The sequence below is a fragment of the Pteropus medius genome, unplaced genomic scaffold, assembly GCF_902729225.1.
Source record: "Pteropus medius unplaced genomic scaffold, Ma_sr-lr_union100, whole genome shotgun sequence".
Taxonomy (NCBI): domain Eukaryota; kingdom Metazoa; phylum Chordata; class Mammalia; order Chiroptera; family Pteropodidae; genus Pteropus; species Pteropus medius.
In genome coordinates, this window is record NW_024340700.1 from 7,258,521 (window position 1) to 7,280,655 (window position 22,135).

Consider the following 22,135-nt stretch of genomic DNA (forward strand, 5'->3'; position numbering starts at 1 on the left):
GGTCCTCCCGGGCGGGCAGGCAGCCCTAAGGGGACCGTGGTCCACTCGGAGCCGCCGCCGCCCCCCTGGCCACCGCTGCCTCCTTCGTTGGCAGAGCCCAGCCCGGAGGGTCACAGCTGTCTCTTCCGTGTCCCTGCCTGGCTCACTTATCCCTTTGAGCCCCACATCCCTGGCAGGACCATAGCGTGTGCGTGACCTTTGCCCGCTGGGTCTTCTAAAACATTGGCTGTCCATCTTAGGGCTTTTCAGCGCCTAGCAGTGCACGCAGGACTGTAGGTGTCACAGCCTGGGCACCCTCAGCCTTCTCAGAGGCTCGGTGACAGTGGCAGCGAGAACAGGCTGGCACCCAGTCAGGGGGTGCTGCTCTTCTGTTCCCCAGCCTTCCGTCACATGGTTCTTGGAAGCGTGTTACCTGCTGTGTCTTACCTGGGTCTGCGAGCCCATGTCATCCGGCCTTGCCCCGGCAGGGGTGAACGGTGGGCCACAAGCGCTGTGATGGTTTGTTCGGGGACCGTCACGTCCACACTGCTGCTCTGCTTGGTTCTGAGTGTACTGCGTGCATCTCGTTATGTTGTCCCCAAATGCTTACGTGAGGCACATGAGGCGAGGGGACTTCTCCGGCGTCGGCCGCGGTGCGCTGGCCTCTCAGCCGTGCTCACAGAGGCGCTGGCCGCAGGGCTGGCTGCTGCGTTCTGAAATGCAGTTGTACTTGGGGGGCGGGACCGTGCGTTACTTTTATTTCCTTTATGTGTTTTTATTTTTTTGCCATGAGTGATTTCGATACTCAAAAAAATATTTTTCAAATACTTTAGGTTGTTTGAAAGAGCTGTGATGACGGAGTAGGCGTCACTCACCCTAGAGCAGGGCCCGGCGCCCTCCTGTACAGGTCAGGTGCGAACACTGCGGGCTGCGGGCTCAGACGCCTCTGCTGCAGCTGCTCCGCTCTGAAGGCGCGAGGAGCCCCCGCCCGCCGTGCGCACGTGAGCGCAGCGGCTCCAGCGACGCTGCGTTCGAGACGCCGAAATCGCAGCTTCGTGCCGTTTTCTCATACCGTAGAGTATTCTTTCGGTTTTTTCAACCATTTTAAAACGTGAAAACCGTTTATGGGCTGTACAAAAACAGGCAGTGAGCTGGCGGGCGGGACCTGGCCACAGGCGGCCGTTTACTGACCCCGCAAGACAAGCGCTTTCTGGAAACGTCTGCCTCCTGCGGTCGTCCTGGAGTGACAGCTCTGTCTGAAGACCAGCTCCGTGGACTTTTCTTTCTGCCACTTACCTTCAGCATTTTCTTTCTTTCAAGACAAAAATAATTTTTCTCCAAAATAAATATTGAAAGAGTATTCTTGGTGGAGGGAATATTTCAGCCATTTCAGAAATGCAAGTGATTTTTGCTGGATTGTGTCCCCTCCGCTGGTGGGAAGTACACTACTGAGTACGCTCAGTGGCGTCGTGAGCGACATTAGGGAGAGGAGAGTCGCTTAATTCCGACACCGGTGGGTTTCGCTTCCTGAGTAAACGTGCGGGACGCGTGGACCTCAGCCGTCCTCGCGCTTCGGGCCTGTCCTAGAGCCGAGTGACGGTGCGGGGCACGCTGCCGCCGCCCGGGGTGGGGCCGGCACCTCCACGTGCCGTGCCCTCCTCCACTCTGTGCCATTTGGTGTGATTTACGTAAACGAATGAGGTTTTTCCTTTTCCTTGATTTTAACAATTTAAATGTATGTGTAAAATATGAAAGTGAAACACTAAAAATCATATTTTAGGTATTTCTTTGGTTCATGTAGTTTTAGGGGCATGGGGTCACAGACACCCCGTGTCGAAGCCTCCAGGCCCCATGACTGGCAGAGCAGGGCACCCGCGGACAGACCCCTGGAAAGTGCACACCTGCCATCTCTGCAGCCGACGCCTTTGCGCGCTGGAGTTTGGGAGCCGCGGGTCGAGGGGAGGGGCAAGCAAGGTGGTGCCTGTGAAATGCGCCCCGAAAGGCATTCTTCACAGTGCAGGGCCCAGCACAGGAAGGAAGACGCCCCCGTTCCCCTCCAGACACAAAAGCAAGCATGTTTTCAACAACACACGTCTGCCGGCCTCTCGGAGTTTCATTCACATAAAGCGGGGAGCTCCGTTGGCCTTTGCCTTCTAGTCCCTCTAAGCGGCAGAGCCCCAGGACGTCAGCAAGGGAAGGGCTGGCGCCCCTTGTTCTTCGGTTGTATGACTTGCTAGGGCAGAGAGCAGCGGCGCATGGCTTTCTTTCTCCTCCCCAGGGGGAACGCCCAGTTTGAAAGTCCTGTGGCTGAGCCAGGAGCCCGGAATCCAGGCCCGGCGCATGGACACCCTGCTCGCCTGTTTGGACCTCTCCTCCTCACGGGAAGAGCTGCAGGCGGTCGAGAGCCGCTTCCAGGCGCTGTGCTGCCTCCTGACCTACCTCTTTGTGCAGGTAACCTGCTCCTGGTCGCGAGTCACCCCTCACTGCCAGCCCTCGTCCTCCGTGAGGTGCCATGCTCTGGGACACAGTCCTGGGCCAGCCCCCATGTCGTCGACATCCTGCACGCACTGGTTCTGTGAACTGTGCAGAGCTGACAAGGGTCCGTGCTGGCGTGTGTTTGAGAAGCCCCTCTTGCGTTTGGACTGAGATTCGTAGGGCACTCACAGGCTTGGGGAGTCTTGCCGGGGAAGAGCCTGCTTTCCAGTTTCTGGGCCGTGGCGGACCCTGCTCCCGTGTCACTGCCTGGGTGGCCGTCACTGCTCCTGGGGTTTGATGTCATCATGAGAAGGTTCCATCCCCTGCTCCATGCTCTGGCGACCCACCTGGACTTCCAGCCTTCCCCTGACAGCTCTTCGTTCTGGGCAGATTACGTCAGCTTTCCTAAGTCTCACTTACTCGTTCACCCAACTGATGTTCACTAAACACTTAACCTTGTGTTCCAGACAGAGAAGGAGCTAATAGCCACTTCCTGAGGTTCCTGGGGCAGCCACGTGCAAAGCACACGAGGGTCACGACCGCCATCTTCGGTCATGTCCCGGGGGCCACAGGCAAAGGCCACATGTTAGGACTCTCCGCGAGTCGGACGGCTTTTTTCATTCTTTTTACACTTGGTTTATATGTGAAAATTACAAAAGCCAATGAAAAGATTCGCCTTTTTAATAGTTTTCCACAGCACGAGTGTTTGGGCACCTCAGTAAAAGAAGGGCTTAAAAGGCCGTCTGCCATGGCTCCCTTTGCCCACGTCCCTTCCCCGGCTGTGTGATTTCAAAATGATTTTCGCCTGGCTGCTGTCGTAATGACAGGGCACCCTTCACAACCGAGAATCTCCCTCCTTAGCCGTCTGGACTTTCTCACGAACCTTCTCAGCCCCTTCAGTCCACCTCGTCCGGCTCTCATCATGGGTCTGTATGGGCTCAGCCATCACATTTTCATTTGCTCGGGACGGAAAGTTACGTGATTCTGATTTTCCAGCCTGAGTTCACTTTATGAGTAGTTGATGGCCTTACAGAAACTTACTTTTATTGTGGAATTATATTTCCAGAGAACCTTATTTATACTGGCTTTTGCATTCTAAGTGTCCTCTTGGCTCTGCCGTTCCCGCTAGTTCTGCCTTTTGCACTTTGAGAAAATGTGTGGTTCAGGGACTCTCAGAGATTTTGCTGCCTCGTTACTGGTTGCATAGGCAGCGGTGTGAACTTTAGGGCTTGTCTTATTGTTTTGAGCGGACCACTTTTCCATTTGCACCAGACTTAGCAAAGTATAAATGAATAGAGGATGGCAAGATTATTTAATATGTAAATGTAAACATACATTTCTTTCGATATTGTTTATTAAATGTGTGTGCATGTATTGCAGGCTCGTATTCTCTTCTATCGTGTGTTGACCTGAGGTGGCTGTGGCTCAGGTTGAGGCTCAGTGGGCATTGGTAAGTGCCAGTGACCCTGAGCTTCCTCACCCGCAAACTAAGTGTGTTTTTCTCAGTGCTGGGAGCCATGAATTGATGCTCCTATGATGTACAGTCAGAATTATCTTTTCCAGCGGGAGTGCTGGGTTGTTGAAGCCACTGGAAGTCACACAGCACAGCTCTGCTCACCTGTCGTTTGTGCAGGTGGCAATCAGTTATTAAAACCACTTCTGGCAGAAAAAATCCCAAACCCCAGACCTGTAGCTTTGCACCTTATGTTTAGTTAAACTTGAGCAAGATACGTGTCAGGAGGGAAACATCCACGTTCACTTTCTTCCTCCTAACGATTGCTTTTTAGACAAAAGTCTCTAGTGAAAGCCAGCATGAGGTTTGACCTTAAAGACACATTTATTGGAACATTTTAAAACTAGAAAACAAATCGACACACCAGCAGTGTTCATCAGATTAAGAAGGTGCTGTGTCATTATGCTCGGGGATAAGTATTCTCTCAGGATCAATAAGGCTAAAAAAATGCACTTATAAAATTATTGTACTTTTTTATAGTTATGCCTCAGTTGGATGTTTTTATGCGTAATGCAGAATAAAATCACATACTCTCCAATATACAAACCCGCACCGTGGAAAAGTCGGAGATGCCGCAGGGGACGGTCTGCGTTGCCGTGTCCACTTGGCTTTGTCTCCTGGGCTCACGGGGCCTCTCCCCATTCCCACGGTCCCGAGATCTGGCTGTTCTCCGCTCGTGTCTCCTCGTTTCTCTCCCACTTTTGTTACACCTTTGATTCCACAGAGGATTGGTGGGGTCTCATATTTTGGGGATCCTGATTCCTTTGTGTAAATGACAGCTGTAATGGCAGGTGTCACCTGCGGCTGGTGCAGGCAGTTGTTGACCCCAGCTCGGGCCAGCTGTGGGTGCTCTCTGCAAACCCGAGCGGCCAGCTCTGGAACTTGTGCCTCAGAAGGGCCACCTGTGGTCTCTAAGACCAGGCTCGGTCATGGCGCACGGTTCCTGCCAGGCGTTCTGGAACGCTCTGCGTTGCTAGAGAATGACCAGGCTTCTATGTCCACTGTGGCCTTGGGCACCATGGAGGCTTTGCCCCAGGGACTGGACGGTGGGAAAGAGGCTCCGCTCACCTCCCCCTCCACCACTCTTCTGCTGCCCAGATGGACACGTGCCATGCGTGAGTCTGTGTGAGTCTGCATTTGGTCGTTGCCCACCCCCCCGCCCTCCAGGTCCAGAAGCGCTAACGCTGGGCTCTCCCCCTCCCTTTCAGGTGGACACACTCTGCCTGGAGGACCTGCACGCTTTTATCGCTCAGGCCCTGTGCCTCCAAGGAAAATCACTTGGGCAGCTTATGGACTTACAGGTACCGACATGACCAGTTGATTGTCACAGTTCTAAGGACGACCTGGCTGGACCAGAGGGGCAGCATTCCTGTCAGCCTTTGTTTCTCACGACCTGCCGGGTCCATGAAGGCTGTACGGGGGCCTCATAAAGCTGGCGGTGGCCGTCTAGCTATCTTGGGTCAGCTGGGTCAGCGTGCCAACAAGCACAGCCTCGTGACAGTTTCGGGAAACTTGTGGTTCTTACTGCTGTCTTGATATCCTAGCCATTTGAAGAGAATAGTTCGTTTGACCTTTTACAAACCATGCTGACCTGGGAAAACATAACGCCTCTTCCTGGTGTTGGCGAACGTGCTGTCCTGCCCAGCTCGTCTCTGGGCCTCTCTCCCAACCCAGTGTCTGCTCTCGGACAGCATCCCTCCCTGCGCCTTGCCTGTCGTGGAGTTCAGTAAGGAATGTGACGATGGAGACAATGGGGCTCGCCTAGGAGGGCCATGCCCTGCCTTGCCATATTCGGACATTGCCATTCATGAGTGTTTAGTCCCTAATCTCACAAAGTGGCCTGTGCATGCTGATGTCAGCGGCTCTGCATGTTTAGATCTGGTGGTTATTTCCTTTTGGGGGTCTCGGGGCGGGCCAGCTGTTGATGGAAGCTTAAGCCTGCCTTTGACAGGCTGTTGGGTACGATGATGAGTGTATCCATAGCTTCTGGTTTGTTGGATTCATTTTCATTTATCTTTCTAGTGAAAAAACCAATAGTTTCATTGATGAACAACTTTTAATGTAATTTCAGAACTCTTACGTGCTGGGTCTGAGTCATAAACTTATTCTCATAGCAGTCCAATTAAAACAACAGTGCCAAATTTGTTTTTATTAGCAGTTTTATTGCGTCGTTTTAAAATCTGTTTCTAAAAGTGGATTTTTTTCCTTCCTTTGACAAAATACAACTTTAAAATTTTGAGTCATCAGCTGGTTAATTCTAATTTTTAACACTAGGCTCTAGCCTAGCCATGTGGCACTCGCGTCCCGCCTCGTCAGCCAGCTCCCTTGGCAGGCGGACGCCCGGCTGCTCGTGTGAAGGCCGGGCCTCAGAAACAGCCAGGCAGGAGCGAAAGGGACTTGGAAGGTCTGCCGTCTCCCGCTCTGCCATTCACACGGGGAAACTGAGGCCCTGCGGCACGCAGACTGGCTGGAGTGCGGGTCTTGCACGTGAGGACAGGAGCTAGCCTGGTCACCTGCCTGCTGACCTGGCCTCCAGCAGACCCTCTGGAATGTGCGGCAGAACGTCACTGGTCTCATGAGAAGTCTGCTGTGGGGCGGGCGCGGCACCGCCTGGGGTGGTCCTTGCTGGTGTGGAGCGCATCCTTCAGCAGGAAGCGGGGAGCTGTCACTCCGCCCCTCAGGCCCAGGGCCCTGGGGATGCTTCAGCGGCAGGCTTCGTGGGAGCATGGCTGCTGGCAGTCCCCACATCCCAGTCCCCTTCCCTGGCGTCCCCGCATTTCCAGCAAAAATGGGGCTTTTGCTGGCTGTTATAACCGCGGTTCCAGGTGCTGTAACTCGGCGGCTGTTCTCCAGGTGCAGACAGGTCCCCGGGGACCACCAAAGCCATGTGGAAAGTGTTTTAAGGACGATAGAGGCTTTTGTCTGTTTTTTGTTTTTAATTTTTTTAGCTTAAAATTACAGTTGGCGTACAGCGTTATTTCTCAAGTGTACAGCACAGTGAGTCGACATTTATAAACCTTACAAAGTGATCTTCACAGTAAGTGTAGTCACTCTCTGTCACCCTACGTAGTTATTACTGTGTCATTGACCCTGTTCTCTGTGCTGTACTTTATGTCCTCATGACTTATTTTATAACTGAAGTTTCTACTTCTTAACTCCTTCCCCTTCCCCGCCCATGCCCCACCCCCTCCCCTCTGGCAACCATCTATTTGTTCTGAGTTTGTTTCTGTTTTGTTTTCTTTGTTCATTTGTTTTGAGTTTTAGATTCTGCTCCTAAATGAAATCATGCAGTATTTGTCTTCCTGTGTCTGACTATTTCGTTTAGCATGATGCTTCAAGATCCATCCATGGTGTCGCAAATGGCAGTATTTCATCCTTATGGCTGAGTCATATTCCTCGTATACATGGGTTAAGTCTTCTTTATCCATTCATCTGTGCAAGGACACTTAGGTTGTTCCCACACCTCGGCTACTGTAAATAATGCTGCAGTGAACATTGGGATGCATATATCTTTACTGAGCAGGTTTTCAGATTTTCCGGGTGGATACTCAGCAGAGGGATTGCTGGCTCACGGGGCATTTCTGCTCCTAGGTCTTTGAGGACTGTCCGTGCAGTTTTCCGTGGCTGCACCAGTTTACACTCCCTGCCGCTACTGGGCTCCGTTTCCCCACATCCTCCCCCACTTGCTGTCCCTAATGGGTGAGGGGCCCCCTCTCTGGACTCGATTTGCATTTCCCTTGCAAATTAGTTTTTTCACATATCTGTTGGAAACAGCCATCTTTTAACATCAAGATTCTAGCAGTCTGAGTCTTCATGAACCGCTTGTGCAGCGTGTACATTTTAAACTTTCATACTCAATCATTTGAGTTGTAAAAATCATAGCAGTAATCTGGAAGTCACTTAAGATGAGTCAGCTGTCCTCTTCAGCAGATGCTCGCTGCCCTGAGCTCTCCATCTCCCGCCCCGCCCCGCCCCGCCCGAGGTGTGAATTGGCCCCTCTCTGTCTTTCTCTTCTCTTTATCCTCTGCTTGTAACTTCCTGTTTTCTACTGGTTCTGTATCTTGTTTTACATTCAGGTTTTTCTCAAATGAAAAAAACAAAGCTCCTACAGCAGATTTCCATTCAGTCTGTGTGCTGCTGTGCTCCCCAGGGGGCCGCAGGATGTCAGTGGTCCCCTCTGAGGCTCTGCCCCGGCTTTACTTGTCTGTGTTGTGTAATCCCTTTCACATTCTCGACCTTTTTCCAAATAGCTCGCTCAGGCCTCACCGAGGACGCCTGTGTTGGGCAGCCTGCCATGGAGACACCTGCATGTCCCTTTATGTGTTTTCATGACCTTCTCCCTCTGCTGGAATCGGTCAGATGTATGAAAGAAGGGATGGTGTTCACTCCCGTTTTTCAGGGCCCAGCACTGGGTTAAATTGACACCCGTACCTTGAGTATTCACCAGTGCCCGCTGACATGGGTGGAGTCCCTCTGATTCAGCGGCGTTGTGGGAGCACAGGCCTGAGGAAGTCCCACCTTGCAAAGCTCCCTCTGCCTGTGACACTTCCACGTGCGTCCTGGCAAACCCGGAGAGCTGGCTGGGATTTGGACTGCCCTGGGATGCGGATATGTTGGCCCTCCGGGGGCTGGCACAGCAGACGGGGCCACTTCACTGCTGTGTCGTGTGGAAGCGCTACTGGCTGGTGGTCTCTGGGGGCAAACCCGTAGGCCCTCGGCACATGTGCCACGGATGCTGACTTGGAATGGCTTGGGATTCCCTTTGTGGGCTCCTGGGTTGAAAAGCAAACCTGGGACTCCTCACACGACAGCATCAAAGCGAGGGAAGGAGAGGTGGGCGCGGGAGCGAGGCCTGGCCCATAGCGTCGTACCCCCCGTCAGGGCAGATGCCGCGCTGCTTCCTGTGTCCCGTAGCTGCCACCAGCTGCCTCACCCCTGTTGAACGGAATGTGTGTATTTGTCTTTGTGACGCTGTTCACACTTTGCGGCCATTTGGATTTTCTAAGGCAGAATCTAAGTGGGGATATACGTCTGAATGGCGACATCTTAACATGAAGGCAGTAGGTGATTTTCTGACCTATATTGAGTGTTGGACTTCATCTTATGATTTTTGTGCTTTGTTCTCAAATGATGTCCCCCAGAAAAAAGAGGTTTCAGTGAGTGTTCCACTTGACAACGGGCGCAGGCCATGACCCGTAGAGGAGAGAATTGGGCTCTTGGAGGGCGGGGCCCTGCCCCCACTCGTGGGGGGCGCCCTAACTCTCAACACCAGGTGTGGCGACTCAGCGCGTGAGGCCACACAGATGGGCATCTCGTCGTGGTTGTGTGACTGACATTTGGTCAGCCCACTACTCGGGGACACCGCCTGGTTGAGAGCAAAGGTCTGTTTGCCTCCTGACCCCCGCACTCCATTTCACCACAGATGCCACTTGGGACAGAGGCGGGAGGGGTTCGGAAGTGAGGGTCGGCGAACCTGCTGGGCTTCGAAGAAAGTGAGTGTTCAATTCCAGCAGGAAGTCATTTCTGGAGCTTATGCATGACCCTGTTGAAGATGAGTCACATGCTAGCCAGCCTCGGTCAGCGAATAAGTTCCCTTTCCGGAGTGACAAGGCGAGAGAAGGGACAAGTAAGAAACCCGGTACCTCGGAGGGTGCGGGCGTTAAGCGAGCGCAGCTTAAGCGGTGGTCAGCGCACCCAGATGGCCTCTGCCCTCAGGGACCGTTTCCAAGAAACTCACGGAAGCCGCTGGTTCTGTCTGTCCTGCTCAGGGGGCTGAGCGAGTCCCATCCCGCGTGAGGGAAGGAACCAGCCCCCTCGCTGCTCTGTGCACCTACCCAGCGGGGTCCAGACAGCCTCCTGCGGTCATTTTGTGCCCGCCTACGACCAGGGGACTGCTAACAACGGGGAGAACTCGGGCGGACCCTCTAAAGCCTAGCCGGGCTGTGCAGACCGAGAAACTCCAAGTCCGTGTCTGATGCTCCACAGACTGGTGAGCAGCAGTGCGTTTGCAGGCTGGCCTCGCCCCGCGTGGGTTTCCACCTGCTTATCTGTCTGTCGGGCAGTTGCCCTGGAGAAGCCTGTCAGGCTGCAGTTCAGGTGGGCTGGGTGGTTTGGGCTTGTCAGGAATAGTAGTTTTATTCCACTGCAGTGTATCATTTACATAACTGCCACTAAACCCCAGTAAGTGAATGTCGTTAGCATATAAACACAAGGTTGAGCTGTTTGCTGTTAAATATTTACTGTGAGTCTCTGAGACACTGGAACTGGTTTTTCTAGTTTTTTTGTCCCTTCAGATGCTCCATTACCTCTGCAGGAAGCACTCGACTTTTCCTAGTCTTTATTCCAAAACACCTTAAATCCTGTTTCCAAAATACAGGCTTTTATTTATTAATTTTATTTGTAAAACCATACTTTTTAGCCACGTGGCATTGCTCCATACTCAAGGGCTCCGTCTGGGTCGCCTTCTGCCGTGCTGACTTGGGCAGGCGCCCGGGTGGTCCGGAGTCCCAGTGCTAGGAAGAATCGCTGTGACTCTCTCTTGCTAGGAAGGTGACCTCAGCCTCAGAGTGTAACCCCACAGCCTAGGAAATGTCCTGCTTTCTCAGAGAACCCCAGTTAGCTTAAATTAGGTGCTTTCCCTGTTGCTAAATGACTTCGAAATTGGTCCCAGTCACCAGGCTTTTCACAAGCCCCCGTTTTCTCCATTTTCATTGTCTTTCCGATCGGTTTGGCACACTCCTTTTCCGTAACAGACTTGTGGGGAGGAAAGGTAGTTTGTTTTCTAAAACCTTACGTTGTAATTAGAAAAGTCAAATAAGGCAAACGTGGCCGAGATACTTTTAAACATATTCTGGGAAATAAAAATTTCGTAATCACAACACTTTTAAATACTTTCTGTCTTGCAGACACCAGGCGGCGCAGGAAAAGTGGGGATGTACCTCGTCCTTCTGGGTGTGATCGCTTCCCTAGGGAGTGAGCATGGGTGGCAGTGGCGGGTCTGAAGGGACGAGCGCAGTGCCAGGCCCCAGCACCAGTCCTCGCTCATCTGCCACGTGCCAGTGTGTCCTGCCGCTCCCCCTGGACGTACCCTCACTTCTGTTTGCACCCCTGGGAAGCTGACTCAGTGCCCGGAAAGCTTCTCGAATTAAAAGTGCCCATGACATCCTGGTGAGGTCACTCCCCTGTCCCGGGACACCTAAGAGAGCAGAGCTGGGTTGCGTTTCCTGCCCGCATTCCCCACGTGCTTGGTCCCAGAGGTCCGTGTCCTGCCTGCAGCTTCACCTCCTTTGGATATGGTCGTGTGTGTAATTCTCGGGGCGGAGCCGTAATAGGCCGTAATAGGCTCATTTGTAAAGTGTGAGTGGGAGCCTGGCAGGTTCAGTTGATTTAGGAAATGCGGCGAACATGGTGGCTGCTTTGCCCCCTGCGACAGCACTGGCTCCAGTCCGTCGCCACCTGCTGCTCGTCATTGTTGGGAGCGGGCAAGGTCTGATTGTATGCTTGCTGTGGAATTGGGGAGGGTTTGCCTTAACGATGAAACTACTAAGTAACTGAGTTTAGCACTTTGGAATCTAAGAGCAAACACTCATTTAGGATTACTTATTTTTCAAGAGCCAACTTTACCCTTTAAAGGCTAGTGATCGCTCCTGCCCCTTCACTTGGCACCGAGAGACGTGCATGTCCGGGAGGGCGTTGCTGGCCACGCGGTCCACCCCACACACCCCTGAGGGGTCGGGTACCTCTCCGTGGGAATTCACCCTGCGCCCGCTGTAACGCACAGTCACCTCTCTTGAGCAGTGAGAGCTTAACGTCTAAAGAGCCGTGAGAGGACGTCGGCAGGTCAGGTTTGGTGTCCGTTTCCGGGACACGGTACTTCCTTGGCAGTAAGGCCTTCGTGTTTGCAGTTCGGGTGGAACCCATTGGTGCCGGCGAGTTCACAGAACCAGGTAACACACCGCAGACAGGAGCAACCAGACTTGCCGCAGCCGGTGAGGTTGAGAGAGGCGTGGCTTCTGGCTCAGGCCTTTCTCCTGTGACACAGGCACTGCCATGTGCACATCCACCCCGTGGCTGGGGCCGGGTCCGGGGTCCGTGTTCTGGGTGGAGTTCTGCTTCCTCAGCCTCACACCAGACCGGAACTCTTGGGGACCGTTTGTGGCTGACATAGCACGTGGACAGCAGGGTCGCACAAAGCAAAAGCATGCGAATCCCATTCCTTCTACAACGAGAGCTGGCAGGCACCACTCTCAGGCGCGTTCGCTGTCCCTGACAGGCGTTGTGGGTTGGGCGGGACAGGCACATTGTGACCTGCATTTGCGTACACAGAGGTCTCCAGTGTATGTCACACAGTGAGTTAACAAATGACATAGGAAGACAATGGTTGTGTCCTCATAAATGAGCATCGTGTCATGAAATGGAATTGACAGATTTCTTCATAAAGATCCTCTGCATAGAGCACACACGTGTATGTGAAAGGCCGTGGATCGTGCCCACGTCACTTTCCTGGTTTTGATACTGTAGCAGGTAAGATGTTAGGTTGAGGAAATTGGGTGGCGAGTCCATCGGACCCTCTGTACTGTCTTTGCAATTCCTGTGAATCACTTCAAAATAGAAAGTTAAAAAAAAAACATGCTGCCTACCAGAAACACACACCTAATATCAGAGGACACCGAGCAGTCGAATGTATAAGGACAGTAAGAGATGTGCTGTGCAACCGCCAATCCAAAGAAACCATGTGACTGTGCTGGAAGCAGCAGACTTCCGGTAGGAATCATGCTAGAGAAAAAAGGGACATGTCATGATGCTCCACCCACTAGGGTTATATCACGAAGCTCTCATCTATAAATGAGCACGCACAGCTTCAGAAGTACACGAAATGAAAGTTAGAGAACCAAGAAGTAGACACATCCGTGTTCGTGGTAGGGTCAGCCAGCTGCAGGCATGGCCCAGACCTGGCCTATGGCCTGGTTTTGTATGATCCGCGAGCTAAGAATGCATTCCTGAAATTTCAGTAAGTTTTCCATGCGTACTTGAAAAATGTTTGTTGTAGCTTTGGGTGCAGTGTCTGCATGCTGATCAGTCAGGTTTGTCATCTGTGTTCACACGTCCTAAACTTCAGTGGTGTCCTGTCTGCTCGTCCGATCAGCCTTTGGGAGGGACGTTAAAGATCAGGAGGCTTTGTCAGTGCCGGGCCGGGGGCGACATCGTGTGGGCTTCAGTGGCCCTGTGCAGTCTCTGTTGGGTAGTCTTCTTTTTTAAAAACAGCCCTTTAAAATGACATAAGTGAAAATTACAGGCCATTCTCTTTCATGAGCTGTATCCAGAACTTCCAGACAACGTATTAACAAGTTGAATCTGGCAGTGTATAAACTGACAGTACACGATGGCCAAGGGTTTGTTTTTGGAATATAACGTTGACTTAACGTTTGAAAACCAGTGTGATTCACGTTACTAACAGTGAGAAAAAGCGTATGTTTTGGGTGCAGAAAAAGTATTGGGTTAAATTCAGTACCTGTTCATGGTAAAACAAATCATTAAACTAGGGCTGGAAGGGAACTTCCCTCGTCCGACCAGGGGCAGCTGCGGAAGCCCGCAGCGGAACGCACACCTCACAGCGAGGTGTCAGAAGCATTTCCTCTCATGGGCGAGTCGGGCGCCTCTGTCACCACTTCTGTGAAACCGGGAGGTCTGGCCAGAGGATAAGTCAGAAGGGAGTTTCGGTTAGGACTTGAATTGACAGATGGCATGATGATAAACATGGGAAATCCGTATCTACAGAAAAGCATTAGAATTAGATTTAGCAGGTGCTAGATACAGAGTTAATACATACAACACAAGTGTGTTCTACAGGACAAGGACAAGTCTAGTTGCCAACATTGACATCAAAGAAAAAACACAAAATGCATAGGAAAAAAACACAGTTGTGCAGGATCTCTGTACTGACAGCCACGGAACGTCGCCGAAGGACCTGGAATGAGGAGTCGTCGTGTGGTGGGGGAAGAAGACCCCAAATTAACTAGCAGCTGAGCCTCCCAGTCTGAACCCAGCATCTGGCAGCCTGTGACCGCAGCGAGCATGAGGGCGCCTCTTCTCTCTAATGGACGATCTTGCAGTGCTGATCAGAAGGGGCCAGAGACACCGGCGTGTGTGCTGCCTGACGCATAGGAGAGCCACACAAGCACAACCGTCTGTGGTCTGAGAACTTGGTTAGCGTGTCCCTTTGGGGCACTGGGTGTGGCAGGGAGGGGACGGGCTTCTGTGACGCTGGTCACATTTGCTTTGTGGTCTGTGTGTTCGCCATGTGGTTTGTGAAAATTCAAGTGGTACACGTGACTGCTTTTGGGGGACGGATGATACACTTCATTTAAAATTTAAAACAGACAAGCACATAAGGGATGGACATGAGATGAACAGAAACTGATTCCATTACAGAAAGATCTACCAAGTTAGAGAATTGTCCCCTGACGCTCAGAGGAAACTCGTCACATCTGTGTTCGTGCAGAGTGCCATGAGTTCACTTGTCTCTGAGCAGCCATCGTGGATGCAGTGAGCTGGGCGCTGGGTCGACCTGCCACTTGCCGAGATCCTACAGTGACAGTGTGGAGACCCTGGGGCTGTGGCCACAGCGAAGAGGGTGAGCCGTGGGTGCAGTTTGCAAAGAGCATACAGAGGGTGGAGAAAACAGGACATTCTGGACTACAGCTGTCCCGTAGAAACTGTCACAGTGGAAGGGCTTGTGTCAGTGCTGACCTTGCCACAAGTGGCCCTGAGCACCTGACAATGGTTGGTGTATTCGAGAAATTGAGTATTTCGCTGATTTCAAACTCAAATCACATGTGGCTGCAGGCTGCTGGCCCAGATGGTGCGTGTCCAGACACAGCAGTGCATGTGCGCGGAAGGAGCCTCTGCAGTCCACTGACATGATGGTGAGATGCTTGTGACCCTGAGGGCAGCCCGAGAGTGGATGCCTCACCTGCGGGTCCTGCAGGGAAAAGGGAGGAAAGTGACTTTTCGTCAGGGTCACTGCTCTGGAACCTCTCCTCGGTGGCTCTCTCTGAAAGTGACTTGGACAGTTCAAAAGCAGTCTTGCACGACACTTTCATCCAAACTAGGGTGACTCCGGGAATCCCAGTTCGTGATGAATTTCTTTAAGATGATGATCAGGTTTTCGTTATTTTGTTATTTTAAGAAGTGAAATGAAGCCTTATAAAGAGGATTCAGTGTTACTTTTCCCCGATTTTCTTTGGTTTAATGCACTGTATTAGATATGCAGTGACATTTGACATCGTGGCAGTGTAGTCTGAACAACGTAGATTAAACAAGGACAGCTTCAGTCACTCACGTCGCTGACAAAATCGCAGACGCATGCTACTTGACAGTTCACCGCGTGCGTGGTGGGCACAGGCCGGGGTCGCAGGAGCGTGAGTGACCAGCGTTCAGGCAGCGCCGGCTCCCACTCCGTGCCGCGTCAGGGCGGTTTCTCGGTGAGAACGGCACGGATGTTTGACATCAGGTGGATGTGACAACAAGCAGCAGTGTCTTATGTTGAACGACCTTCTTAATTTGTAAATATGATCGGCCCGTGGGATGATAAGCCATTTTATTCTGAAATGATAAGTGTTCACTTGAAATGATGTTTTAATGGTGAATACGCAACACGCGGGGCCGCAGTGTGATTTTTACAGTGCGGTGGGCCCATCTGCCCCCTAAAGTGAGTCTCCAGACTTTTCTCCCTTCGCCTTCGCCCCTGAAGACAGTCTGTAAGAGGAGAGGCCCGCGCGCAGCCCGCAGCGTTTCCCTGCGGTGACGAAGGTCCGCGCGGGGCGGGGGTGGGGGGACTCTGCGGGGGGCGGGGTCGTGCGTGGGGGCAGGCATCGCACCTGCAGTTCCGAGCTCGTCTGCGTGCGGAGCATACCTGGAGCACATGTACAGTGTGCACTGGGCCGATGGAGCGCGTGAGGCCTCCCAGCAGGCCCGCCTGCCCCGGGCCTCTGTCCCCAGGGTGGGCCGGGCTGTGCGGCAGCGTCTGTCTGCGGACGGAGAGCGGGTGGTGAGGCCGAGGTGTCTGCTCCCCAGGCGTGCGCCCTCACCTCCGTGTGTCTGACTTCCGCAGCTCGAGCACGTGGACCCCAGAGCCGTGCAGCTTGGCTCCCTCCTGGTCCGTGGCCTCAGCATGCTGGTGCTGGTCAACAGCGCGTGCGGCTTCCCTTGGAGCAGCAGCGACTTCATGCCCTGGAACGTGTTTGACGGGAAGCTCTTCCACGAGAAGTACCTGCAGTCCGAGAGAGGGTACACCGCCGAGGTGCTCGTGGAGCAGGACGTGAGTGCCGGGTCCCTTCACGCTGCACAGTGAGTGGATGTGCAGCCGGTGGCACAGCCACCACTTGGCTGGGTGTCAGAGAAGGCCGCAGCACCATCTCCCAGTGGCCACTGTTCTGTGGAGAACACACTCGCTGCAGAGGCGTCTCTGGGCGCAGGGTAGGGAACGCGAGGCTGCTGCTCGCCTGCCGTCACGTCCCGGCTGCCTCCCTGACAGGACGCACCATTCCAGAGACACGTGTGAGGACAGGGCTTCGGGGCCACCGCCTTCCGCTCCCACCAGAGCACTTCCCCAGGCAGGGTCCAAGGCCCTGTGTCTGAGTGGGGGACAGCCAGGAGCTCCGCCTCCAGAATGACCTAGTCTCAACTTCCCAGCCTTCCCCCCTTGTGAATCAAGTGCAGATGCTTCCTGCGGAGCGACCGCTGCAGACCTCAGAGTCAGCAGGAATGGTGACAGTTTATTGCTTGAGAATATTCTCTGAAGCCTGATGGTTTAGTTGGGGGCGTTGGCTGCTGGTTGGGCTTTATAAATACAGTTGCCACGTGATTCCAGATGAGGCCAGGCCAAGCCCACTGGGAGTCTGCGCGGGCCCTCCGGTCTAGCAGGGAGGAGCGCCCCGGGTTCTCACACCAGACGGAAACCATTTGCTGCTGTTGCCATAGTCATTTCTCACACACACAAAACAGGTGTCACAGGAATCTAAGTGTTCGGAATTTAGAAGCAGCCAGAATTATGTACAGACAGCAAAAGAGAATGATTAGGCAAAAATGGGGTAGGAAGCCAGCGTGTCACTCAGGGACCTTTCTGTCTGTCATGTCTTGACTAAGTACAGAGTGCTTGTAACTTCACTCTTTCTGGCCTAAAACCGGGCAGCTAGGGTGGGACCTTCAGTAATAAGAACGAAGCTGGAAGAAAGATGGCACGCCCCGGTCCTCAGCGCGCTGTTTGCGTCACGTCGCTATTTCACGGCATGTCTCACACCTAAGACTGGAAATAATGACGTATCACAGCCATAGATTTTTTAGGTAAGGTTGTGTGATGGTGACCTCAACATCATCCTACAGAAAAGATGCTAGCGTCTCTGTCCAGAAGCCCCAGGGGACATCTGTTTTCTGAGAACTCTTCCGAGGTCACAGCCTTGGACCTGGTGCTCTTGGAGTCCGTTCTTACCACGTGGTTGTCCGCGGAGCACCCGCTTGTCCTGACACCGGTCTGTTTACAGAGGTCTCGGCTCACCAGATTCCACGACCTGAAGTCCATCGTGTGCAAGGCCTGCGTGAGGGAGGACAGGCACATCGTGAGCCGGCAGCACTGGCGCCCGCACCACTCAGGTAGGCGTTGTCCCTGTCCCACTGGGTTAGCATCTGCCCCGGTCCCTGTCTCCACCGGGGCGGGCCCTGGCTGCTTGTGCGACTAGTCAGTATGGAGTGCCGTGAGGACGCTGAAAGGGAAAGAAAACAAGTTAAAACGATGGCGCCACCCAGCAGTTTAAACTGTGGTCCCATCCGGAAAAGCATTAGAGGCTTCATCGGTTAGTCGCATAATTTAGAAGGCTTCTGTGGGTGCAGTGCGGGTGTTGCCCGGATGGCGTTTGTCCACTGGACAGACGTTTGGATTTATTTTCCTTGTAATGAAAGTGTATTAGAGAAAGAAAGAATATACAGAAAGTAATTAAAAAGAAAACGTCAATAACCTTTAATTCCGTAACCCAAAGACAGCTGTTGACGGCTCATGCGTTGGCGGTCTCTTCCTGCGCCTCATCTCGGGTGGTGGTGCTCTGCATTTTTGTGTCCTGCTTTTCTCTCGGCCCGGAGCTTGACTGTGGCTAGATAACGCCTCCCACATGCAGGCTCCCCCACCGCACACACCCACCTACCTAACCTTCCCCCTCTCCGAGCTCTGAGGCTGCTGCTGTGTTTCTCATACTGCTTTTAGGTGTCCTACTTCCTTAAAACAGAATACCGTAGTTTGCAGAGTTATAGAGCAAGGTGTAATCACACTTTAGGTAAGTGTTGCCAGCTTGTTTTCTGAAAACCTTCTATCGCTTTGTTCTTTCGCCAGAAGTAACTCTTAAGAGTTCTGACAGCATTTAAAAGTTTGTGTTTTTTTAAGCAACATGACAGATGAAAAAATGTCTCATCAGTTGCATGCGTCTGTGTTGACCAGTGAAGTTGAACATCTTATTTATTAGCTTATTTTGTTTACGAGTTTATTTTGATTATTTCATGGCTTCATTTAGGTTTTATTCCTGTAACTATAGTAGCCCCCTTTTTTTCTGGGCGGAATAATAGAACTCTCCCTATATTTCTACCCATCACACTGTCTTCAAGAGTTCTACTTGGCATCGGCAAACATCATTCTGAGGGCCTTTATGTCACGAGGTTAGGAAACCTTGGGACATGTCCAGCTCCTGCCAGGTGTCAGGTGTAGGACCTGACCACCGGACGGCATCGCGGGAGTAAGGGGACGTCTGGACAGTGAGGACGGTTACTCCCCCCACGCCCGGGGTGACAGGCTGCCCCCTTGCCTTGTCCTTTTTCCCATCGGTCACCTCCCTCCTACCAGCTGCAGACAGGCAATTTCGAGACCCCAGAGCAAAAGTTTATTCTTTGCAGAATGAATGTGCAGCATTCCCACTACACTACCTATTCCCTGGGTTGGTGGGCAGCCTGTCGCTCAAGCAGGCACCCTGCAGGCACAGTTCGGCAGGGCTTCGTCCCCACTGAGATTCTTAGAGCCGTGTCAAGGAGGCCGGCCGGGTTCTGGCAGGTGGCGGAATGCAGGCTGATTTAAGCTGGCAGCCGTCACTGGGATTCCGACGCCTAAACCTCTTTCTGCGGGCGCCCCGGCTGGGCCCAGGAGGGCTGTGTGCGCAGCAGGTTTCTGTTGAAGGCCTTAGAGACGGCCCGTGCCTCACAGCTGCGTGCATTTCACGTTAATGCTGCGCGACGGTTCCTTCTCATCTCTATGGGGATCACTTTCTAGTGAAGAGAACTTACATTTGGGTGAATTTGGTGCTCTTGTCGTGTTATGCTAAGTAATGAGGAAAAGTATATTTCAAGAAGTGGGATGAGTCAATTTACATGGTTTGGAAACTGACCCTTTTTTGTCCTCAGAGCCATCTTTTCTTCACAAACAACCTGAGGTTCTGTGCTTCACGCCCCTTGTTTTGCAGAAGGCACATTCGGGCCCCAGGCTGTCTCCCAACACGGAGCAGATTTTTGGTGGACCGGAGCCCCCAGGTCCCCAGCCCAGTGTTCACAGTCACACTGGGCCAAATCCACGCCAGGGAGGTGGGAGGGACGTGGCAGGTGTTCAGAGCTCAGCACCCCCACATCCCGGTCCACACAGCTAGGCTGCTGGGGAGCCGCCCACTCCCCATGGGGCCACACTGGCCTCTGTGAACCACAACTGCTAGTGGCACCTGGGAGACTGCCACCTGAGCCCATCATGAAGCCCTGGGCCCACCTGCTCGACTGTCAAGTGCTGGGGCGGGACCAGGAGCCTCCGTGTGCACCTGAGTTACATTTGGCAGGGAGCGGAGGGTGAGCATGGGTGTGGTCCCTGTGTCTAGGTACAACAGGGGCCAGGCTGGACTCCATATAGGAAGCACGAGGGTTAGGGTGGCAGTCACTGCGGCTTGGGGATTGTGCAGGTTTTTATGCCAAAAGTGGCACTTGAGTGAGGCCTGAGGGCTCAGTGGAATTTGAGTTTGTAGTGGACGAAGGGACATTGCACAAGAAGAAAGAGTTTAAGCTACAGCAGAAAAGTCCAGGTTCTGAAAGACGTCAGTAGCGAGGTTCGTTAAACCTCAGGGGAGCAGGAGAAAAGGCTGGGAAGGTTCGCGGGAGCCAGACGAGGGAGACCAGCAAGTCCTGACTGTTTTCTCCAGGGCACATTTGGGAGCCGTTGAAGGCTTTTGAAGTGACATGATCAGAAATATGCTTCTAGTAAAATGACTCTGCTGACAGTGCAGGGCAGGTCGGGGATGAGGCAGGTCAGACACCCTGCCCGGGTCCACATGAGGGTTACCAGAGAGCAGTGGCGGTCACTCCTGGGTGACCTCATGGGAGTAGTCAGGGAAGTCACACACGTGCACACCTGCACCCTGCACATGTGCATGCTACCTGTGCACACCTACATACCACGTGCTACACCTGCACTCCTACACACTGCATGCTACACTTGCACACCTGTATACCACATGCACATCTGCACACTACACATGCACACCTGCACCCTGCACAATATACTCACACACTATACACACCAGGCCTTGCCACCTTCTCACAGGAATTGAGCCCCATGTGCCTGTGATATGTCCCCTGTCCACAGCCGGGCAGGAGTATGCAGCTAGAGGCAGTGGTCCAGGGCTGGGACCCGCCACTGGAACCCCTGTGTGTTTAGAATGCTGGCCCACGCCTGGGGCAGGTGCCTTCTTTCTTCGCGGGTCACCACGAAATGTCAGGGTAGTATAAAAAATACTTTTAAGTATGACCTAGTCAGACCTTAAGTTCTACTAGAGAAAAATGGCAGAGGAAGCGAGGTTTACAAACCTAGGAGAGGGAATTTTAGAGTAAGCAAGTTGTGTGTCAGATAAGTTTGGAGACTTGGGAAGAGAGGGCTCCTGGGTCTGGCGCACAAAGTCCCTGAACTCTGGTGGCAGGTGTGCTGGTCAGGAAGCCTGCTGGTGGCCCGCGGTGGGGCTGGCCCCCCCAGGGAGGCAGAGCCAATCAGAACTGACCGAGGGCCCTGCCATGGAGGGAACCTAGCAAGATGCCCAGTGTCCTCATTCTGCCCACCTCCGGTCACTAGCACAGGTCCCTGGGGCACAGGTTTAAATGCAGGAACCGCCCAGCTGTCGCTACATCTGCACTTTTCCTGGGCTTTCCCTTCAATTCAAAGATCCCAGAATTTTGAAAACCGCCGACCCAGCACACCTGGCTGCAGCCCTACACGTAACACGTAGCTTGCTAACGTGCTGACCATCTGTCCCCACAGGGAGGTGGGAGAGGCAAGGATCCGGCTCCCACAGGACGAACTCCGGGCACAGCCGGTCTGGCCGCAGACAGCACTGGAGGGACCAGGGCCCAGGTAAGAGGGCGCCGCCCTCCCCCGCACACTGCCCACGCGGAGTTCTTTCGCTGAAAACCGTTTGTGTGTAAGTTAACAGGTAAATGTGCTGACACATCTGACTTACTCGCTCTGCGAAATAGAGACAGATCACCTCCGGGCTCCATACTAGCCTGTCTCTGCTCGTTGCCATTTCATTTCCTGTTAATTCATTAACCTGTTCAAGACTCAATTTTTATAATTAAACATCGTTTATTATTTTTACTTCTGCAAACTCTGAAATGTGTGGAGGTTCCACAGGTTGCTCCCGTCAGCACGTAAAGCACAGCAGGCCACGGGCGTCGCAGGCCGTCACTGATTGCGTGTGGCCGAATCGCGTGTGCGGCCTGCCGGGGCTGCATCTTCTCTTGTTCTCGGTGGAACCTGCACCTTCGGCAGGTGCCGGGCCCACTGTGTGGTGCAGTGGGGACCGGAGCACACGACGTCTGTCCCTGGGGGAGAGCGGAGCTCCGTAGGCCTGCCTGTGCAGTGCTGCAGGCGTTCCTTCGAGCTAGCTTCCCCTAGAGGCTCTTCCCCAGCAAATCTTGCCACCAGCTGTCCGTGGAAGCTTCCAGAGGGTCTGACTGTCGCATTTAGTAACATCCCACCCTCTCATGGTCTCCCGTGTCAGCATGAGGCTCACTTCCACTTCCTTGCTGACCGAGATGTGCGACCGTTTGTACCGGTTCAGTATCACTGAGGTGGGCGGGCACCTTCTCCCGCTGGTTCACACGTAT

General features: G+C 53.2%; 1 protein-coding gene across 12 annotated transcripts in view; it reads left to right on the plus strand.

Moving 5' to 3' along the window:
* FAM120B (family with sequence similarity 120 member B) overlaps positions 1–22,135 on the plus strand; it is a 55,801-nt gene that overhangs the window by 21,990 nt on the left and 11,676 nt on the right. For 7 of the 12 annotated variants that reach the window (XM_039882077.1, XM_039882094.1, XM_039882087.1 and 4 more), the window contains 5 exons: positions 2,258–2,430; positions 5,176–5,268; positions 16,080–16,286; positions 17,509–17,617; positions 21,288–21,380. In XM_039882077.1, coding sequence (XP_039738011.1) covers positions 2,258–2,430; positions 5,176–5,268; positions 16,080–16,286; positions 17,509–17,617; positions 21,288–21,380 — 675 coding nt within the window. Of the gene's footprint in view, positions 1–2,257; positions 2,431–5,175; positions 5,269–14,812; positions 14,893–16,079; positions 16,316–17,508; positions 17,618–21,287; positions 21,381–22,135 lie in introns of those variants that run through there. The other 5 variants (XR_005657160.1, XM_039882122.1, XM_039882152.1 and 2 more) reach the window with 5 other exon arrangements.